Raw genomic sequence first — 20,901 nt, 5'->3', positions numbered from 1 at the left:
TGGTATGGAGGCTGCTAGCTATGAAGAAAGGTTGAGTAGATTAGGATTGTTTTCATTGGAAAGACGGAGGTTGAGGGGAGACCTGATTGAGGTCTACAAAATTATGAGAGGTATGGACAGGGTGGATAGCAATAAGCTTTTTCCAAGAGTGGGGGTGTCAATTACAAGGGGTCACGATTTCAAGATGAGAGGGGAAAAGTTTAAGGGAGATGTGCGTGGAAAGTTTTTTACACAGAGGGTGGTGGGTGCCTGGAACACTCTGCCAGCGGAGGTGGTAGAGGCGGGCACGATAGCATCATTTAAGAGGCATCTGGACAGATATATGGACGGGTGGGGAACAGAGGGAAGTAGACCTTGGAAAATAGGAGACAGGTTTAGATAAAGGATCGGGATCGGCGCAGGCTGGGAGGGCCGAAGGGCCTGTTCCTGTGCTGTAATTTTCTTTGTTCTTTGTTTGTTTTATGTCTTGTATTCATCAGGACAAATGTAAGAATGCAAAATTTCAAATGATTGCAACAATTTATACTACAAGATAAAAAGGTGCTGATGGCAAGTTGGCTCTGATTGGTCAAAATGTTGCCACGGAGAAAGGAACGGGGAACCATAAGCTCCCCAAACTCATGGACCAATCAGGAAAGGGGTAAAGCTTTAACATATTTGTTTTGTTTGCAGAGAACATTGCCCTGCAAATGAATGTGTGTCGCATCTGGCATAACAGAGCTACATTATAACCTTAAATTGGTTGTTAGTGTAGCAATTAGCACAATCAGTGATTTTTTTTCTATTGTCAGTGCCATTTTGAAGAGTTCAACAGAACATTTTGAGATTGGGAACTGACAACGTGGGAAATTCGCAGTCCATTGTTTGAATCCCAACATGGTTTGGCATTGCAAAACCACCAGCCTCACCAGCGGACTGAGTTATCTTTCTATTTACGCTGAAAGGCAAGTTTCTTTAAGTGAACGATGGGTGGTATCTTGAGCTCGCACCCCCTGCCCCCGATCAGCGGCAAGGATTGAAAATCACGCGAGAATTGGGAATGCGATTTATGAAGTTTTATACCTGTGGAGCTGTGAAGATCACGTAACACTCATGAAAAAAGCAATCTCTATTGTTTATCGCTTTGTATTTACAGCCCTAAAATGTTCATACACACTTCACTTCATTCAGCCCCGTGCCTAACAGATGCAATCAAACCAGAGAAATCAACCCAGTTAAACTCTCTGATCCCACACAATCTCCCAGAGATTAGCCACTAGTTGCCCAGAGCTAACAGTTGGATATCACCAACTATCTTCAGTGAAACTGTTGGGAGGGTGGGGGGAGGGATTTTCCAGCTGTTGTCTCCAGCAGGATCTGATGGTGCCCCCGCCCCGCTGTGGTTTCCTGGCAGCAAGAGGGTGGACTCAATGAGAAATCCCATTCACAGAAGTGGGACCAGAACATCCTGCTTCCGGCCAACAGCAGACTGCATCCCCTTGGTGTTCCAGCAACTGAAGTGGCGTAGAGTAGCCTAATGTCACTCGGTCAGTGACCCAGAGGCCTGGACTCATGACCAAGACACCTGTGCTTGAATATTTCAGATGGCAGGACCTCCCATTTCACCATCTGAAGATGAACACATCCCTGCCAACTCTGACTGCCCTGCAGCCATTTTACACACGGATGAGCATCAATTGGCCGCAGGCCAGGCTTTGCCCCTCACACAGGAGGAAGTCCCACCTTTGAGAGCTGCCAGCCAATCTGATTGGCATGTCGCTCTCTCATTCCTGCAGCAACAAGGAAATATTCTACTCGATAGGTAGTCCAAACCCACAGCAATGAGGTTAACTCCGACCTCTCCCTACCAAAGTCACTTAGCACCTTGCTCAGTTCTCCCAAACTGCGATGGAAAAGTAATAAAAGAATAATTCCCTGCGGACCCCTCAGCATCGATCTAGGCGCCAGACACACAAAACAGGCACAATCCTTTCAGTCGGCCCTGCAAAGTCTCCTCATGAACAATTGGTACATTGTGCCAGATTGGGAGATCTGTCACAGGGCAGTCCAGCGTGACACAGCGATACACGCAGAATACTCTTTCAGCCAATGAGACAGGACATACCCTGCAAGGTGATCGAGCAATTTGGGAAAGTTGGCTAATTCAGTGAGCATGATGCTGTTCTGACAGTGGGAAAGGAAAGGTCCATCAGAGGTGGTGACAGAGTGGTATTCAGCAGGTAGACTCTGGACCCCATGAAGTCTTGGGTAAAGAAAGCTCCTGATGATTGCCACACACCACCACCACTCCCCAGATTATAAATCCTCCATGTTGAACAATACTTGGAAGAAATTCTGAAGGTAGCAAGTGGCGCGGAATGTACTCTGGTTGGGGAACTTCAATGTCCTCAATGTCCTCATCAAGTGTGGCTCAGGAGCAATACTACTGAGCTAAATATCCAAGTTATGCAGAACATAACTGCTCGACTGGGTCTGCGGCAGGTGGTGAGAAAATGAACAGAAGGGTCCGTCCGTCCGTCTGTCGGTCCATCGGTCTGTCGGTCCGTCTGTCCGTCCGTCCGTCCGTCTGTCGGTCCGTCCGTCTGTCGGTCCATCGGTCGGTCGGTCAGTCCGTCTGTCCGTCTGTCTGTCAGTCCATCGGTTGGTCCGTCCGTCTGTCCGTCCGCCGGTCTGTCGGTCCGTCTGTCCGTCCGTCCGTCGGTCCATCGGTCGATCCGTCCGTCTGTCCGTCCGTCTGTCCGTCCGTCTGTCGGTCCGTCTGTCCGTCCGTCCATCGGTCCATCCATCCATGACAGTATTGGTCAGAGTGACATCCTTCGGGACATCCTTTCCTGCAGCGTATGAGGTAGACAACGTTGGCCGAGTCGCACGAGTATGTACCGGGTACCTGGTGGGTGGTGTTCTCACGTGTAATGGTGGTACCCATGTCGATGAAAGGATGTCCCGATGTGTGGTACATTGGCGAGACCATGCAGACGCTGCGACAACGGATGAACGGACATCGCGCGACAATCGCCAGGCAGGAATGTTCCCTTCCAGTCGGGGAAACTCCAGCAGTCAAGGGCATTCAGCCTCTGATCTCCGGGTAAGCATTCTCCAAGGCGGCCTTCATGATGCGCGACAACGCAGAATCACCGAGCAGAAACTTCTAGCCAAGTTCCGCACACATGAGTGCGGCCTCAACAGGGATCTTGGATTCATGTTGCATTACATCCACCCCCCATCATCTGGCCTGGACTTGCAAAATCCTACCAACTGTTCTGGCTTGAGACAATTCACACCTCTTTAACCTGTGATTATCCCTAAATCCAGTCGCAGCATCTGGACCTGTAAAGACTTAATTACCTGCAAAGACTCACATTCAAAGCATCGTCTTGCATCTTTCACTTTGTCTGTATATATGTTTCATTCACCTGAGGAAGGAGCAGTGCTCCGAAAGCTAGTGATTTGGATTTTAACCTGGTATTGTAAGACTTCTTACTGTGCTTAAACTCTATGCGTTGGCTAATAAAGGTAAGTATACCAAATGCCTTCTTAACCACTGTATCCACCTACTCTGCTACTTAAGGGACGGGTGTACATCCACACCAAGCTCCCGCTGATCCTCGGTGCTTCCCAGGGTCCTGTCGTTTATCACTAATTCCCTTGTCTTGTTTGTCCTGCCCAAGTGCATCACCTCACACTTATCCGCATTGAATTCCATTTGCCACTGATCAGCCCATCTGACCAGTCCTGTAATCGAAGTCGATCCTCCTCACTATTTACCACCTCACCAATTTGCGTATCATCCACAAACTTAGTGATCATCCCTCCTACATTCACACCTAAATCATTTATATAAATCACAAACAGCAAGGGTCCCAACACTGAACCCTGTGGGACCCCACTGGACACAGGCTTCCAGTCAGAAAAACACAACTCGACCATCACCCTCTGCTTCCTGCCACTCAGCCAATTCTGGATCCAAAAATCCTTGCATTCCATGGCTCTTACCTTCGCTATCAGTCTCTTTATCAAAGGCCTTGCTGAAGTCCGAGTAGACCACGTCAAATACATTTCCCTCATCTACCCATCTGGTCACCTCTCCAAAAAACTCAATCAAGTTGGACAGACATGACCTCCCCTTAACAAACCCACGCTGACTGTTCCTGATTAATCCCGGCCTCTCCAAATGCAGATTAATTCTGTCTCTCAGAATTGTTTCCAATAGTTTTCCCACCACTGAGGTTAGACTGACTGGCCTGTAGATGCCTGGTTTATCCCTTCCTCCCATCTTGAATAAAGGAACCACGTTGACTATCCTCCAGTCCCCCGGCACCTGTCCTGTGGCCAGAGAGGAATTGAGAATTATTGCCAGCCCCCCTGCTATTTCCTCACATGCCTCACTCAGCAGCCTGGGATACATTTCATCTGGTCCTGGAGATTTAGAACAAAGAACAAAGAACAAAGAAAATTACAGCACAGGAACAGGCCCTTCGGCCTTCCCAGCCTGCACCGATCCAGATCCTTTATCTAAACCTGTCGCCTATTTCCAAGGTCTACTTCCCTCTGTTCCCCGCCCGTTCATATACCTGTCTAGATGCATCTTAAATGATGCTATCGTGCCCGCCCCTACCACCTCCACTGGTAAAGCGTTCCAATCACCCACCACCCTCTGCGTAAAACACTTTCCACGCACATCTCCCTTAAACTTTCCCCCTCTCACCTTGAAATCGTGACCCCCTTGTAATTGACACCCCACTCTTGGAAAAAGTTTGTTGCTATCCACCCTGTCCATACCTTTCATAATTTTGTAGACCTCAATCAGGTCCCCCCTCAACCTCCGTCTTTCCAATGAAAACAATCCTAATCTACTCAACCTTTCTTCATAGCTAGCACCCTCCATACCAGGCAACATCCTGGTGAACCTCCTCTGCACCCTCTCTAAAGCATCCGCATCCTTCTGGTAATGTGGCGACCAGAACTGCACGCAGTATTTCAAATGTGGCCTAACCAAAGTCCTATACAACTGTAACATGACCTGCCGACTCTTGTACTCAATACTCTGTCCGATGAAGGCAAGCATGACGTATGCCTTCTTGACCACTCTATCGACCTGTGTTGCCACCTTCAGGGTACAATGGTCCTGAACTCCCAGATCTCTCTGTACATCAATTTTCCCCAGGACTCTTCCATTGACAATATAGTCCGCTCTTGAATTTGATCTTCCAAAATGCATCACCTCGCATTTGCCTGGATTGAACTCCATCTGCCATTTCTCTGCCCAACTCTCCAATCTATCTATATTTTGCTGTATACTCTGACAGTCTGCCTCACTATCTGCAACTCCACCGATCTTAGTATCATCTGCAAACTTGCTAATCAGGCCACCCATACCTTCGTCCAGATCATTTATGTAGATCACAAACAACAGTGGTCCGAGCACGGATCCCTGTGGAACACCACTAGTCACCCTTCTCCATTTTGAGACACTCCCTTCCACCACTACTCTCTGTCTCCTGGTGCCCAGCCAGTTCTTTATCCATCTAGCTAGTACACCCTGAACCCCATACGACTTTTTTCCATCAACCTGCCATGGGAAACTTTATCAAACGCTTTTATATACTTTTAAGCCTGCCAAACCACTCAGAACCTCCTCTCTGTCTATGTTAATCTCTTTAATTTTATTACAGCCCTTCTCCCTGTTTTCTACACCCACACCGTCCCTCTCACTAGTGAACATCGACATAAAATATTCATTCAGAACTCTACCTACATCCTCCGGCTCCACACACAAATTACCCCTGTGGTCCTGAATGGGCCTTTCTCTTTCCCTAGTTATCCTTTTACCCTTAATGTACTTGTAAAATTTAGGATTTTCCTATATTTTACCTTTCATGCCTTCCTTTTACTCTCCTAATTTCCTTTTTAAGTTCCCTCTTGCACATTCTATGCGCCCCTGGAGCTTCTGCTGTTTTGAGCCCTCGGCATCTGCCATAAGCCTCCCTTTTTCTCCTGATCCAATGCTGTATATCCCTGGATATCCAGGGTTGACTGGATTTGTTGGTCCCGCCTTTTTTCTTGATCGGAACCTGTTGGCCCTGCATCTCCCTATTTCCTTCTTGAATGCATCCCACTGTTCTGTCACAGATCTACCTAAAGGTGTCTCCTCTTTGAAGGGATTTAATGTTTTCAAGTCTTTTAAGTGTTCCTTTGCACAATAATTGAAACTATTGCTGTTGGGTTTAATGGCACATTCCATTGTTTTTTAGCAAAATGTTGAAGAAAGCAACATTTCAGCTTTTTACCTTTCTTAAAATTATAACAATTATCAAAAATGTCGCTATCGCAAAAATTGAAGAGTAATTTTTATCAATCAGAATGAAATGAATAAGGTATTGGAGTAGCCCCCCTCACCACCACCCCCCCCCTCACCCCCCCCCCCCCCTCACCCCCCCCCCTCACCCCCCCCCCAACCCCCTCACCGCCCCCCCCCCCCCCCCCCCCCCCCCCCCCCTCACATTTCATTCATGTTAATGGAACGTTGTTACTCAGATCTCAAATATTTCCAACAAATTTCACCGTTTAGGTCAGATTGTACTGTGAGTGTTGTTGCTTTGCTATGTGGACGGGAATGTACAGGACAATATTTTAAAATAGTTTGTAACATGTCAAGAAGAAGATGAAAAGATTTTTATTTTGTTTTTCCATTATTAACATGTGTGTATCGGTTTAAATGCCATAAACCACTCTCCCTAATGAAAAACATGTCACATCAAATGAAGGAAATGGCAGGAGAGCATCGAGGCCCAAATACAAGATAAACTGACATTTCTGGGCATCAATTCCAACACTGATATTTATCTGCACCTAAATGAAAAGAAATGGTCATGGATAAAAGGTTGGAATTCAGGACACTCCTTTATAAAACATTTACATCTGACAGGTTTGCAATGAGGCCTCAAAAGGTTGAACATTGATTCCTGTCCCGAAAGACGTGCTTGTTAGGTGAATTGGACATTCTGAATTCTCCCTCTGTGTACCTGAACAGGGGCTGGAATGTGGCGACTGGGCACTTTTCACAGTAACTTTATTGTAATGTTAATGTAAGCCTACTTGTGACAATAAAGATTATTATTATGACGAACAGAATTTGATCCTATCAATAATCTCCCACCCAGATAGCTTTCTGTGATTTGATGGTTAAATAAAAGGGTTAATGGTCTCCTAATTTTGCAATCAAGTTATTAAATGTTAATATTGTCCGATTATGCTTCTGGTTAATGGGGTAAGCTGGGGTGGATGACCTTTATGCCATAATTAGCAGAGTAGGCTGTTAGATGAACACATTTCATGAGCACCTGGCTTGCCTGATGTCTTTGTGCTGTTTCTGTGACAATATATTATTAATTTCAGTATGCAAAGGTGAGAGTGAAAAACTGGAATTTACACTAAAGCATAGTTTTAAACCCCAGAATGAAAGGCAATCCTCTTATGTAGTCAAGAAATACCATTACTGTGTCTATAAAGAGATCATTTATTTGTAATGCTTAGAAAAATAAAATGTACAAGAGTTTATTGTTCATAAAATAACATTTAATTCAGTTGTGAATTATGCTGACCACAGTCATCACTGCAGTTTAACTAGATGAATTTCGATGATCGCTGCTATTTTAATGTACATCCTCTGAATGGGATGTGATGTAATTTTGTTCCGAAAATGCAGACATTTTATCCACTGGCTGTGGTTCCATTTGAACAGCAGCAGAAGTTCAGGTTTGGTGAATATCTCTTGTTGTCTTCCAACCAAAGCCAGAACCATTGTTCCTGCTTGCCTCCGTTACAGATACGCTTCCAGCAGACCCAAACACTCATCTCCAGGCCCTTATTGCAGGGAATAGAAAACAGCTCAATCCCCTGTGTTCCAGAGTCAGGTCTCCACCTGCTGGGCCAACACTATTCTGCTTTTTTGCTCCTTTCTGTCCATCCTTAATGTGAATTCTGAATGGAATCTTTATCTATCTCCTGTCTTCCCTTTTCACCTTGCTGTTGCTATTTCCCTCTTCTCCATCTGATGAGAGGGATAGATAGAGTGGACATTCAGAGACTATTTCCTCGGGTGGATGTAGCTGTTACAAGGGGACGTAACTATAAGGTTCAGGGTGGGAGATATAGGAGGGATATCCGAGGTAGGTTCTTTACTCAGAGAGTGGTTAGGGTGTGGAATGGACTGCCTGCTGTGATAGTGGAGTCGGACACTTTAGGAACTTTCAAGCAGTTATTGGATAGGCACATGGAGCACAGCAGAATGACAGGGAATGAGATAGCTTGATCTTGGTTTCGGACAATGCTCGGTACAACATCGAGGGCCGAAGGGAGCGTCCTGTGCTGTACTGTTCTAAGTTCTATGTTCTATCTCACAATAGATCTTGGACTAGTTCAGTAACATAGATATGCTAAACTAACAAGTTTTTTTTTAGTTTTCAGTAGTTGGGAAGTTAGTTCAGTGGGAATGGAGGTTGGGGCAGTTGAATGTTCCTCCTGCAGAATGTGGGAGGAAAGGGTCACCTCTAGTGTCCCTGCTGACTACATCTGCGGGAAGTGCACCCAACTCCAGCTCCTCGAGAACCGCGTTAGGGACCTGGAGCTGGAGCTGGATGAACTTCGGATCATTCGGGAGGCGGAGGGGGTTATTGAGACGAGTTATAGTGAGGTAGTCACACCTCAGGTAAAAGAAGAAGGTAGATGGGTTACCGTCAGGGGAGGGAGAGGGAACCGGCAGGCAGTGCAGGGATCCCCTGTGGTCGTTCCCCTCTATAACAAGTATACCGTTTTGGATACTGTTGCCGGGGACGACTTACCAGAGGTAAGCAATGGGGCACAGGTCTCTGGCACAGAGTCTGTCCCTGTTGCTCAGAAGGGAAGGGAGAAGAGGAACAGAGCACTTGTCATTGGGGACTTCATAGTTAGAGGAACAGACAGGAGGTTCTGTGGGAACGAAAGAGACTCACGGTTGGTGTGTTGCCTCCCAGGTGCCAGGGTTGGTGATGTCTCTGATCGTGTTTTTGGGATCTTTAAGGGGTAGGGGGAGCAGCCCCAAGTCGTGGTCCACATAGGTACCAACGACATAGGTAGGAAGAGAGATGGGGATTTGAGACAGAAATTCAGGGAGCTAGGGTGGAAGCTGAGAGCTAGAACAAACAGAGTTGTTATCTCTGGGTTGTTACCCGTGCCACGTGCTAGCGAGGTGAGAAATAAGGAGAGAGAGGAATTGAACACGTGGCTACAGGGATGGTGCAGGAGGGAGGGTTTTGGTTTCCTGGATAATTGGGGCTCATTCTGGGGTAGGTGGGACCTCTACAAACAGGATGGTCTTCACCTGAACCAGAGGGGTACCAATATCCTGGGGGGGAGATTTGCTAGTGCTCTTCGGGGGGGTTTAAACAAATTCAGCAGGGGGATGGGAACCTAAATTGTAGTCCCAGTGTACAGGATGTTGAGAGTAGTGAGGTCAGGGATAGGGTTAAAAGTTCGAAAGAGGGCACCGGCAAGCAGGACGCTGGTTTGAAGTGTGTCTACTTCAACGCCAGGAGCATCCGGAATAAGGTGGGTGAGCTTGCAGCATGGGTTGGTACCTGGGATCTTGATGTTGTGGCGATTTCGGAGACATGGGTAGAGCAGGGACAGGAATGGTTGTTGCAGGTTCCAGGATTTAGATGTTTCTGTAAGAACAGAGAAGATGGTAAAAGAGGGGGGGGGGGGGGGGGGTGGCATTGTTAATCAAGGAAAGTATTACGGCGGTAGAAAGGACGTTTGAGGACTCGTCTACTGAGGTAGTATGGGCTGAGGTTAGGAACAGGAGAGGAGAGGACACCCTGTTGGGAGTTGTCTATAGACCTCCGAATAGTTCCAGAGATGTAGAGGAAAGGATTGCAAAGATGATTCTCGACAGGAGCGAGAGTAACAGGGTAGTTGTTATGGGGGACTTTAACTTTCCAAATATTGACTGGAAATACTATAGTTCGAGTACTATAGATGGGTCAGTTTTTGTGCAGTGTGTGCAGGAGGGTTTTCTGACACAGTATGTAGACAGGCCAACAAGGGGCGAGGCCACATTGGATTTGGTGCTGGGTAATGAACCCGGCCAGGTGTTAGATTTAGATGTAGGTGAGCACTTTGGTGATAGTGATCACAATTCGGTTATGTTTACTTTAGCAATGGGCAGGGATAGGTATATACCGCAAGGCAAGAATTATAGCTGGGGAAAGGCAATTATGATGCTATTCGGCAAGATTAAGGATGTATAGGATGGGGAAGGAAACTGCAGGGGATGGGTACAATCGAAATGTGGAGCTTTTTCAAGGAACAGCTACTGCGTGTCCTTGATAAGTATGTACCTGTCAGGCAGGGAGGAAGTTGTCGAGCAAGGGAACCGTGGTTTACTAAGGAAGTTGAAGCACTTGTCAAGAGGAAGAAGAAGGCATATGTTAGGATCATACATGAAGGCTCAGTTAGGGCACTTGAGAGTTACAGGTTAGCCAGGAAGGACCTAAAGGGAGAGTTAAGAAGAGCGAGCAGAGGACACAAAAAGTCATTGGCGGATAGGATCAAGAAAAACCCTAAGGCTTTCTATAGGTATATCAGGAACAAAAGAATGACTAGAGTAAGATTAGGGCCAATCAAGGATAGTAGTGGAAAGTTGTGTCTGGAATCAGAGGAGATAGGGGAAGCGTTAAATGGATATTTTTCGTCAGTGTTTACACTGGAGAAAGACAATGTTGTCGAGGAGAATACTCAGGTTCAGTCGACCAGGCTAGATGGAATTGAGGTTCACAAGGAGGAGGTGTTAGCAATTTTCGAAAGTGTAAATATAGATAAGTCCCCTGGGCCAGATGGGATTTACCCTAGGATTCTCTGGGAAGCCAGGGAGGAGGTTGCAGAGCCTTTGTCCTTGATCTTTATGTCGTCTTTGTCGACAGGAATAGTACCGGAAGACTGGAGGATAGCAAATGTTGTCCCCTTGTTCAAGAAGGGGAGTAGAGACAACCCTGGTAATTATAGACCTGTGAGCCTTACTTCAGTTGTGGGTAAAATGTTGGAAAAGGTTATAAGAGATAGGGTTTATGATCATCTTGAAAAGAACAAGTTGATTAGCGATACTCAACACGGTTTTGTGAAGGGTAGGTCATGCCTCACAAACCTTATTGAGTTTTTTGAGAAGGTGACCAAACAGGTGGATGAGGGGAAAGCGGTTGATGTGGTGTATATGGATTTCAGTAAGGCGTTTGATAAGGTTCCCCACGGTAGGCTATTGCAGAAAATAAGGAAGTATGGGATTGAAGGTGATTTAGCGGTTTGGATCAGTAATTGGCTAGCTGAAAGAAGACAGAGGGTGGTGGTTGATGGCAAATGTTCATCCTGGAGTTCAGTTACTAGTGGTGTACCGCAAGGATCTGTTTTGGGGCCACTGCTGTTTGTCATTTTTATAAATGACCTGGAAGAGGGTGTAGAAGGATGGGTTAGTCAATTTGCAGATGACAAGAAGGTCGGTGGAGTTGTGGATAGTGCTGACGGATGTTATAGGATACAGAGGGACATAGATAAGCTGCAGAGCTGGGCTGAGAGGTGGCAGATGGAGTTTAATGCGGAAAAGTGTGAGGTGGTTCACTTTGGAAGGAGTAACAGGAATGCAGAGTACTGGGCTAATGGCAAGATTCTTGGTAGTGTAGATGAACAGAGAGATCTCGGCATCCAGGTACATAAATCCCTGAAAGTTGCCACCCAGGTTAAAAGGGCTGTTAAGAAGGCATATGGTGTGCTAGCCTTTATAAGCAGGGGGATTGTGTTTCGGAACCACAAGGTCATGCTGCAGCTGTACATAACTCTGGTGCGGCCGCTCCTGGAGTACTGCGTGCAGTTCTGGTCACCACATTATAGGAAGGATGTGGAAGCTTTGGAAAGGGTTCAGAGGAGATTTACTAGGATGTTGCCTGGTATGGAGGGAAGGTCTTACGAGGAAAGGCTCAGGGACTTGAGGTTGTTTTCGTTAGAGAGAAGACTGAGAGGTGACTTAATAGAGACATATAAGATAGTCAGAGGGTTAGATAGGGTGGACAGTGAGAGTCTCTTTCCTCGGATGGTGATGACGAACACGAGGGGACATAGCTTTAAATTGAGGGGTGGTAGATATAGGACAGATGTCAGAGGCAGTTTCTTTACTCAGAGAGTAGTAGGGGTGTGGAACGCCCTGCCTGCAATAGTAGTAGACTCGCCAACTTTAAGGGCATTTAAGTGGTCACTGGATAGACATATGGATGAAAATGGAATAGTGTAGGTCAGATAGGCTTCAGATGGTTTCACAGGTCGGCGCAACATCGAGGGCCGAAGGGCCCGTACTGCGCTGTAATGTTCTATGTTCTCTATGAAAACGATTATTTGATTATTTCCATTGATCAGCTTCAATGAACTTTGAACCTAATGACTGTGTGCTTCAATATTGCAATATGCAATACAGTTACTCATTGACTATCAGCAAACCTATTTTGGTGTTACTGTGGAATTACGACAATACAAATCTGCTTTCTTTTCTCTTTCCGTGGGAGCCTAACATCTGTGCATCTCCCTCCAGCAGATAATGAGTTCTGTTAGACAGAAATGACTCCACAACTCTGACCAATTTTCATGTGTTACCAGCCAGCAGAATGCGTGTTTTAACGGTGTCACAATGATGTGTCTGCTCATTGTCCCAAAGCAGAAAGTTTCACATTCTCGTAACATTCCATCACATTGCCCGGCCAACAAGCAGCTGGCTGCGGTGAGGAACCCTGAGTGACAGGCTGCACTGGAACTGCAGCCTCTGACCTCCTGATTTAAGGTAAGTGCTTTCAAATCAGTGTTCCAGGGCCACTTACTTTGGGTCTTTTACAATGGTGGCCCACAGTTCCTTTAGTGATGGAGCTGCTTTTATTTCCTTCTTTCCTCTGTGTTGCTTCTCATTCTTTCTTTCGAAGACCCGATACCCACTCGGATTCGAGTGGCACATTCCTGTTGGAACTATTTCCCTCCTACAGAGGTATTGCCAAGAATCCTCTGACCATTAAAGTCAGATCAACCATTTGACAAAGCAGGTCTCCATGGTCCTATCTCCTACTCTCCCAATGGGAGGGGCAAGAGAAAGTTCAGGGGGCCAGGAAGAGTGGGTGTGAAGGACCACAATCACATTTCTCTTTCAAATAACTTGTTCATTAACTTTGATTAGTTTGTCAGGGGCCTTATTCTCAGAATAACTTTCTTCTGTGTTCCAATGTAAAGAGTGGAAGAGTGGGAAGGTTAGCAATCTGTGAGTGTGAGCAATCTGTGAGTGTGAGCAATCTGTGAGTGTGAGCAATCTGTGAGTGTGAGCAATCTGTGAGTGTGAGCAATCTGTGAGTGTGAGCAATCTGTGAGTGTGAGCAATCTGTGAGTGTAAGGCAGCAGCTCCTGGGGGATGTGAGAGTGCAATGGGATGAAAATCTGTTAATTCTGCCTCTGAAGATCCATCCGGGCTGCTTAACCCTCAATAGAATTTCCTTCAATAACCTGGTTATTATCCCCAGTAACGGATTTTCCAAAGAGTAATTTACAAAGTAATCACTAACTGCTGGTACGATGGTTAACACTGCTGTCTCGCTGTGCCAGGTACCCAGGTTAACACTGCTGTCTCGCTGTGCCAGGTACCCAGGTTAACACTGCTGTCTCGCTGTGCCAGGTACCCAGGTTAACACTGCTGTCTCGCTGTGCCAGGTACCCAGGTTAACACTGCTGTCTCGCTGTGCCAGGGACCCGGGTTAACACTGCTGTCTCACAGTGCCAGGAGCCTGGGTTAACACTGCTGTCTCACAGAGCCAGGGACCCGGGTTAACACTGCTGTCTCACAGTGCCAGGGACCCGAGTTAACACTGCTGTCTCACAGTGCCAGGGACCCGGGTTAACACTGCTGTTTCGCTGTGCCAGGTACCCAGGTTAACACTGCTGTCTCAGTGCCAGGGACCCGGGTTAACACTGCTGTCTCACAGTGCCAGGGACCCGGGTTAACACTGCTGACTCACAGTGCCAGGGACCCGGGTTAGCATTGCTGTCTCGCTGTGCCAGGTACCCAGGTTAACACTGCTGTCTCACAGTGCCTGGGACCCGGGTTAACACTGCTGTCTCACAGTGCCAGGTACCCAGGTTAACACTGCTGTCTCACAGTGCCAGGGACCTGGGTTAACACTGCTGTCTCACAGTGCCAGGGTCCCGGGTTAACACTGCTGTCTCACAGTGCCAGGGACCCAGGTTAACACTGCTGTCTCACAGTGCCAGGGACCCGGGTTAGCATTGCTGTCTCACAGGGCCAGGGACCCGGGTTAACACTGCTGTCTCACAGTGCCAGGGACCCGGGTTAGCACTGCTGTCTCACAGCGCCAGGGACCCGGGTTATCACTGCTGTCTCACAGTGCCAGGGACCCGGGTTAACACTGCTGTCTCACAGTGCCAGGGACCCGGGTTAACACTGCTGTCTCGCTGTGCCAGGTACCCAGGTTAACACTGCTTTCTCACAGACCAGGGACCCGGGTTAACACTGCTGTCTCACAGTGCCAGGGACCCGGGTTAACACTGCTGTCTCACAGTGCCAGGGACCGGGTTTAACACTGCTGTCTCACAGTGCCAGGGACCCGGGTTAACACTGCTGCCTCACAGTGTCAGGGACCCGGGTTAACACTGCTGTCTCACAGAGCCAGGGACCCGGGTTAACACTGCTGTCTCACAGTGCCAGGGACCCGGGTTAACACTGCTGTCTCACAGTGCCAGGGACCCGGGTTAACACTGCTGTCTCACAGTGCCAGGGACCCGGGTTAACACTGCTATCTCACAGTGCCAGGGATCCGGGTTAACACTGCTGTCTCACAGTGCCAGGGACCCGGGTTAACACTGCTGTCTCACAGTGCCAGGGACCCGGGTTAACACTGCTGTCTCACAGTGCCAGGGACCCGGGTTAACACTGCTGCCTCACAGTGCCAGGGAACCGGGTTAACACTGCTGTCTCGCTGTGCCAGGTACCCGGATTAACACTGCTGTCTCACAGTGCCAGGGACCCGGGTTAACACTGCTGTCTCACAGTGCCAGGGACCCAGGTTAACACTGCTGTCTCACAGTGACAGGGACCCGGGTTAACACTGCTGTCTCACAGAGACAGGGACCCGGGTTAACACTGCTGTCTCACAGTGCCAGGGACCCGGGTTAACACTGCTGTCTCACTGTGCCATGGACCTGGGTTAACACTGCTGTCTCGCTGTGCCAGGGACCCGGGTTAACACTGCTGTCTCACAGTGCCAGGGACCCGGGTTAACACTGCTGTCTCACAGTGCCAGGGACCCATGTTAGCACTGCTGTCTCGCTGTGCCAGGTACCCAGGTTAACACTGCTTTCTCGCAGTGCCAGGGACCTGGGTTAACACTGCTGTCTCACAGTGCCTGGGACCCGGGTTAACACTGCTGTCTCACAGTGCCAGGGACCCGGGTTAACACTGCTGTCTCACAGTGCCAGGGACCCGGGTTAACACTGCTGTCTCACAGTGCCAGGGATCGGGTTTAACACTGCTGTCTCACAGTGCCAGGGACCCGGGTTAACACTGCTGTCTCACAGTGCCAGGGACCGGGTTTAAAACTGCTGTCTCACTGTGCCAGGGACCCGGGTTAACACTGCTGCCTCACAGTGTCGGGGACCCGGGTTAACACTGCTGTCTCACAGTGCCAGGGACCCGGGTTAACACTGCTGTCTCACAGTGCCAGGGATCCGGGTTAACACTGCTGTCTCACAGTGCCAGGGACCCGGGTTAACACTGCTGCCTCACAGTGCCAGGGACCCGGGTTAACACTGCTGTCTCACAGTGCCAGGGACCCGGGTTAGCACTGCTGTCTCACAGTGCCAGGGACCCGGGTTAACACTGCTGCCTCACAGAGCCAGGGACCTGGGTTAACACTGCTGTCTCACAGTGCCAGGGACCCGGGTTAACACTGCTGTCTCACAGTGCCAGGGACCCGGGTTAGTACTGCTGTCTCACAGAGACAGGGACCCGGGTTAACACTGCAGTCTCACAGTGCCAGGGACCTGGTTTAACACTGCTGTCTCACAGTGCCAGGGATCGGAGTTAACACTGCTGCCTCACAGTGCCAGGGACCCGGGTTAACACTGCTGTCTCGCTGTGCCAGGTACCCGGGTTAACACTGCTGTCTCACAGTGCCAGGGACCCGGGTTAACACTGCTGTCTCGCTGTGCCAGGTACCCGGGTTAACACTGCTGTCTCACAGTGCCAGGGACCCGGGTTAACACTGCTGCCTCACAGAGCCAGGGACCTGGGTTAACACTGCTGTCTCACAGTGCCAGGGACCCGGGTTAACACTGCTGCCTCACTGTGCCACGGACCCGGGTTAACACTGCTGTCTCACAGTGCCAGGGACCCAGGTTAACACTGCTGTCTCACAGTGCCAGTGACCCGGGTTAACACTGCTGTCTCACAGTGCCAGGGACCTGGGTTAGCACTGCTGTCTCACAGTGCCAGGGACCCAGGTTAACACTGCTGTCTCACAGTGCCAGGGACCCGGGTTAACACTGCTGCCTCACAGTGCCGGGGACCCGGGTTAACACTGCTGTCTCACAGTGCCAGGGGCCCGGGTTAACACTGCTGCCTCACTGTGCCACGGACCTGGGTTAACACTGCTGTCTCGCTGTGCCAGGTACCCGGGTTAACACTGCTGCCTCACAGTGTCGGGGACGTGGGTTCAATTCCAACATTGTGTCTCTGTCTGTGTGGAATCTGCACGTTCTCTCCATGTGAACACACAGAATACAGGATGTACAGTGCAGAAGGAGGCCATTTGGCCCATCGAGTCTGCACCATCCCTTGGAAAGAGCACCGCACCTAAGCCCACACCTCCAACCTATCCCCATACTTACATCCTATCCCCGTAACCCTACCTTACCTATTTTGGGCACTAAGGGCAATTTATCACAGCCAACCCACCTAACCTGCACATCTTTGGACTATGGGAGGAAACCGGAGCACCCGGAGGAAACCCACGCAGACACGGGGAGAACATGCATACTCCGACTCCGCACAGACAGTGACCTATCCTGGAATCGAACCTGGGATCCTAGTGCTGTGAAGCCGCAGTGCTAACCACTATGCTACCGTGCTGCCCACATGTCTGCGTGGGTTTCCTCCGGGTGCTCCGGTTTCCTCCTACAGTCCAAAGCCGTGCAGGTTAGGTGGGGATGTGGGTATAGGATGAGGGTGTTGGCCTAGGGAGCACTTTCTGATTCTCTGTTCCTGCCACCAGCCAATGGATTTGCCATTGTGGCCACCCCATGTCTCCGGGAAACCCATGGCTTCACTGCCGGCACAACGGAGAATCCCGCTGACGGAGAATCCCGCTGACAGAGAATCCCGCTGACAGAGAATCCCACCGACGGAGAATCCCACTAACGGAGAATCCCGCCGACGGAGAATCCCGCTGACGGAGAATCCCACTGACAGAGAATCCCGCTGACGGAGAATCCCGCTGACGGAGAATCCCGCCGACGGAGAATCCCGCCGACAGAGAATCCCGCCGACGGAGAATCCCGCCGACAGAGAATCCCGCCGACAGAGAATCCCGCTGACGGAGAATCCCGCTGACGGAGAATCCCACTGACGGAGAATCCCGCTGACGGAGAATCCCGCTGACGGAGAATCCCGCTGACAGAGAATCCCGCTGACAGAGAATCCCGCTGACAGAGAATCCCACTGACAGAGAATCCCGCTGACAGAGAATCCCGCTGACAGAGAATCCCGCTGACAGAGAATCCCGCTGACGGAGAATCCCGCTGACAGAGAATCCCGCTGACGGAGAATCCCACTGACGGAGAATCCCGCTGACGGAGAATCCCACTGACGGAGAATCCCGCTGATGGAGAATCCCGCTGACGGAGAATCCCGCCGACGGAGAATCCCACCGACGGAGAATCCCGTTGACGGAGAATCCCACTGACGGAGAATCCCGCCGACGGAGAATCCCACCGACAGAGAATCCCGCTGACAGAGAATCCCGCTGACGGAGAATCCCGCTGACAGAGAATCCCGCTGACAGAGAATCCCGCTGACAGAGAATCCCACTGACAGAGAATCCCACTGACAGAGAATCCCGCTGACAGAGAATCCCGCTGACAGAGAATCCCGCTGATGGGGAATCCCGCTGAGGGAGAATCCCGCTGACAGAGAATCCCGCTGACAGAGAATCCCGCTGACAGAGAATCCCACTGACGGAGAATCCCGCTGACGGAGAATCCCGCTGACGGAGAATCCCGCCGACGGAGAATCCCACTGACGGAGAATCCAGCCCAAAAGATTTTTATCAACAGCCAATGGGGAATTTCTTCACACATCCCTTTTTAAAAACTTTTCCAATTAAGGGACAATTTAGCGTGGCCAATCCACCTACCCTGCACATCATTTGGGTTGTGGGGGTGAGACCCACACAGACACGGGGAGAATGTGCAAACTCCACACAGACAGTGATCCAGAGCCGGGATCGAACATGGGACCTTGGCTAGGGGAAGGGGGGGGGGGGGGGGGTTCTAGAACCTGTCCCAAAAACAGATAATGCAACCACGTGGGGAGGAGCAACTAAAATGAGGGATGTCCCAAGGGGCCAGAATTAGAGGAACGCAGATATATTGAAGAGTTGTGGGGATTGAGGAGGTTACGGAAATAGGGAGGGGCAAGGTGATAGAGGGATTGGAAAATAAGGAGGTGAATTTTAAAATCAATTAATGTGGGTCACGGAAAGAAAAACAAGATATCAAAACCAAGCGAGGAGAAATTAAGGGTATGTTTCGTAAAAATCCCTTTCTAAAGAATTTACTTTGAGTAAAACTTTACGCTGGCCCTTCCATGAGTTTATTCACGGAGAGACTGGAACAGAGATGGAGGGAAACTTGGCCAATGTTTCCATTGCTGCCAAAGTACGAGTGTGCGGACTTTACCCGAAGGTAAAATCAGCCTGATCGCGCGCAATGTTCTGCTCGGTAATTCACCGATTGGGTTCACGTGTGGGCAGTAAAGGCTCAATGGGGGTGTGAAAGGTTCCTGTGGGAGTGAGAACCAGCTGAGGGTCAGCACTGTAGCAGGAAGGACTGTGCCAATGAAGGGAACAATGTATAAAATGCAAACATCATCAATACAGCAAGAACAAAATGTGGACACGGCGAGCCAGTGAACGAATTAGAAAATCTAACATTTTAAACCTGTTATGTTTTGAATTACACATCTCAGACTGTGGAAAATCTGATTCTATTATTTCCATCATAATTCTGCCCTTCACTGGGAGATCGGTGCAGGAGAGATGAATATCCTTCAGCAGTATGAGAAGAATGCATGTGTGGGCCAAAAATACAATTTAAAATTCATGACTTCTTCATATTTTTATATTAATGATGTGATGGTGAAATTAATTTGTGAAACTATCTTTGGGAAAGCATTAACAGTTAATGCAAAACTGTGCAGGTGAAATATGAAAAAAATAGTGTGGAATGTTGATAAATCACCGATTTAGATTTAGAACCTTGTTCGACCATTCCAGAGCTGCAGTGATTCAGCAACTCCTGAATGGGGGAAATCCTGAACACGACAGGTTTAGCACACTGGGCTAATGCAGAACAAGGCAGCAGCGTGTATTCCCGTCCCGGTCTCCCCGGACAGACGCCGGAATATGGTGACTAGTAACTTCATTGAAGCCTACTTGTGACAATCAGCGATGATTATTATTACAATCAGCGGCCTGAGAAATGTTTACAACCAGCCACTGGCAATGAATTACACAGAAAATGTACAAAAGACGGCGAAATGGTCAAGTTATTATTGTTAGAATATTTGGAGCAGTTAATTCGGGACTTAATAGACTTCTTTGGTGAACACAAATGTTTTCCTGAAGGGCTGTAAAGATGAACACACATTGTGCTGAAAAGTAGCCTGATCTCCAACGTCAGGCAGGGTTGATCTCAACAGCTTTTTAATTTTTTCCCCCTAGTGTTGGGGCATGGGACCAGAGAATTATACACGGGCTGCCCACTGCCTGGGGGGGGGGGGGGAGGGGGGGGGGGGGGGGGGGTTCGGCTGGAGCAGCTGGAATGCCTGGTTGATGATTGAAGTCACTCAAATCTCTTACAATGTTCAAACGGGAGAGGCAATGCGAATAAGACAGGAACGTATGGGGCAGAGGTTACTACAGCTGAAGCAGGGGGCTGTGTGCCTTGTGCTCACTGACAGTCTGTTAGCAAGCTGCACGCACACACACGCTGCTTCCAGCTCAGGAATTCCACCCCCACCCCCCTTATACCCCCCCACCCCCCCCGCCTCACCGCCCCCCTCACCGCCCCTCTCTCCTCTATTTGCATGTCTGATAAGGTGAAGCCTGATTGGGTAGCTGCCCTGCCTGAATTTACAAGTTGAGAAAAGCGTGCGGCTGGTTTGTGAGGAAGTGAGAGTGTTGGTGATGAAAGCAGACAGTCAGGACGGCCGTGTGTGACAGAGCCTGGTGTGTGACAGAGCCTGGTGTGAAGCAGGGAAGTCAGGGCATCCACAGCCATGGACCCGTGTCAGTGGGCAACACCTTCCACATTCCTTCTGCTCCTGCTCATAACTGCGCTGGTAAATACAACTACAACATTCCCTTTGCATTCAAACTTAACTCCGCAATTCGATCTTCTTCAGGGGAATATTAATGCCCCCTTTTTAAAAAAAAAATCTAATTTCTGGAGGCTGAAACCAGCTTGATTTGTGTGCAGTGGAGAATTATATTTACCTGGCATAGCGTAGTCTTCATTGATGTAGTCCACAAATTGCAACAGGTTTCTATAAAAAAATAA

At 49.0% G+C, this 20,901-nt stretch overlaps 1 protein-coding gene across 3 annotated transcripts in view; it reads left to right on the top strand.

Annotated features, from left to right (window-relative positions):
• The first annotated feature begins 20,527 nt into the window (after nucleotides 1–20,527).
• The window catches only part of LOC119970046 (ADAMTS-like protein 1), a 343,924-nt gene continuing 343,550 nt past the window's right edge, over nucleotides 20,528–20,901 (top strand). For all 3 annotated transcript variants that reach the window (XM_038803988.1, XM_038803991.1, XM_038803992.1), the window contains exon 1: nucleotides 20,528–20,683. In XM_038803988.1, the coding sequence (XP_038659916.1) occupies nucleotides 20,621–20,683 (63 nt within the window). In that variant the 5' untranslated portion in view covers nucleotides 20,528–20,620. The remainder of the gene's footprint in view (nucleotides 20,684–20,901) is intronic.

The sequence above is a fragment of the Scyliorhinus canicula genome, chromosome 8 (genome assembly GCF_902713615.1).
Source record: "Scyliorhinus canicula chromosome 8, sScyCan1.1, whole genome shotgun sequence".
Taxonomy (NCBI): Eukaryota; Metazoa; Chordata; class Chondrichthyes; order Carcharhiniformes; family Scyliorhinidae; genus Scyliorhinus; species Scyliorhinus canicula.
This window is presented reverse-complemented; position numbering and strand designations above follow the sequence as displayed.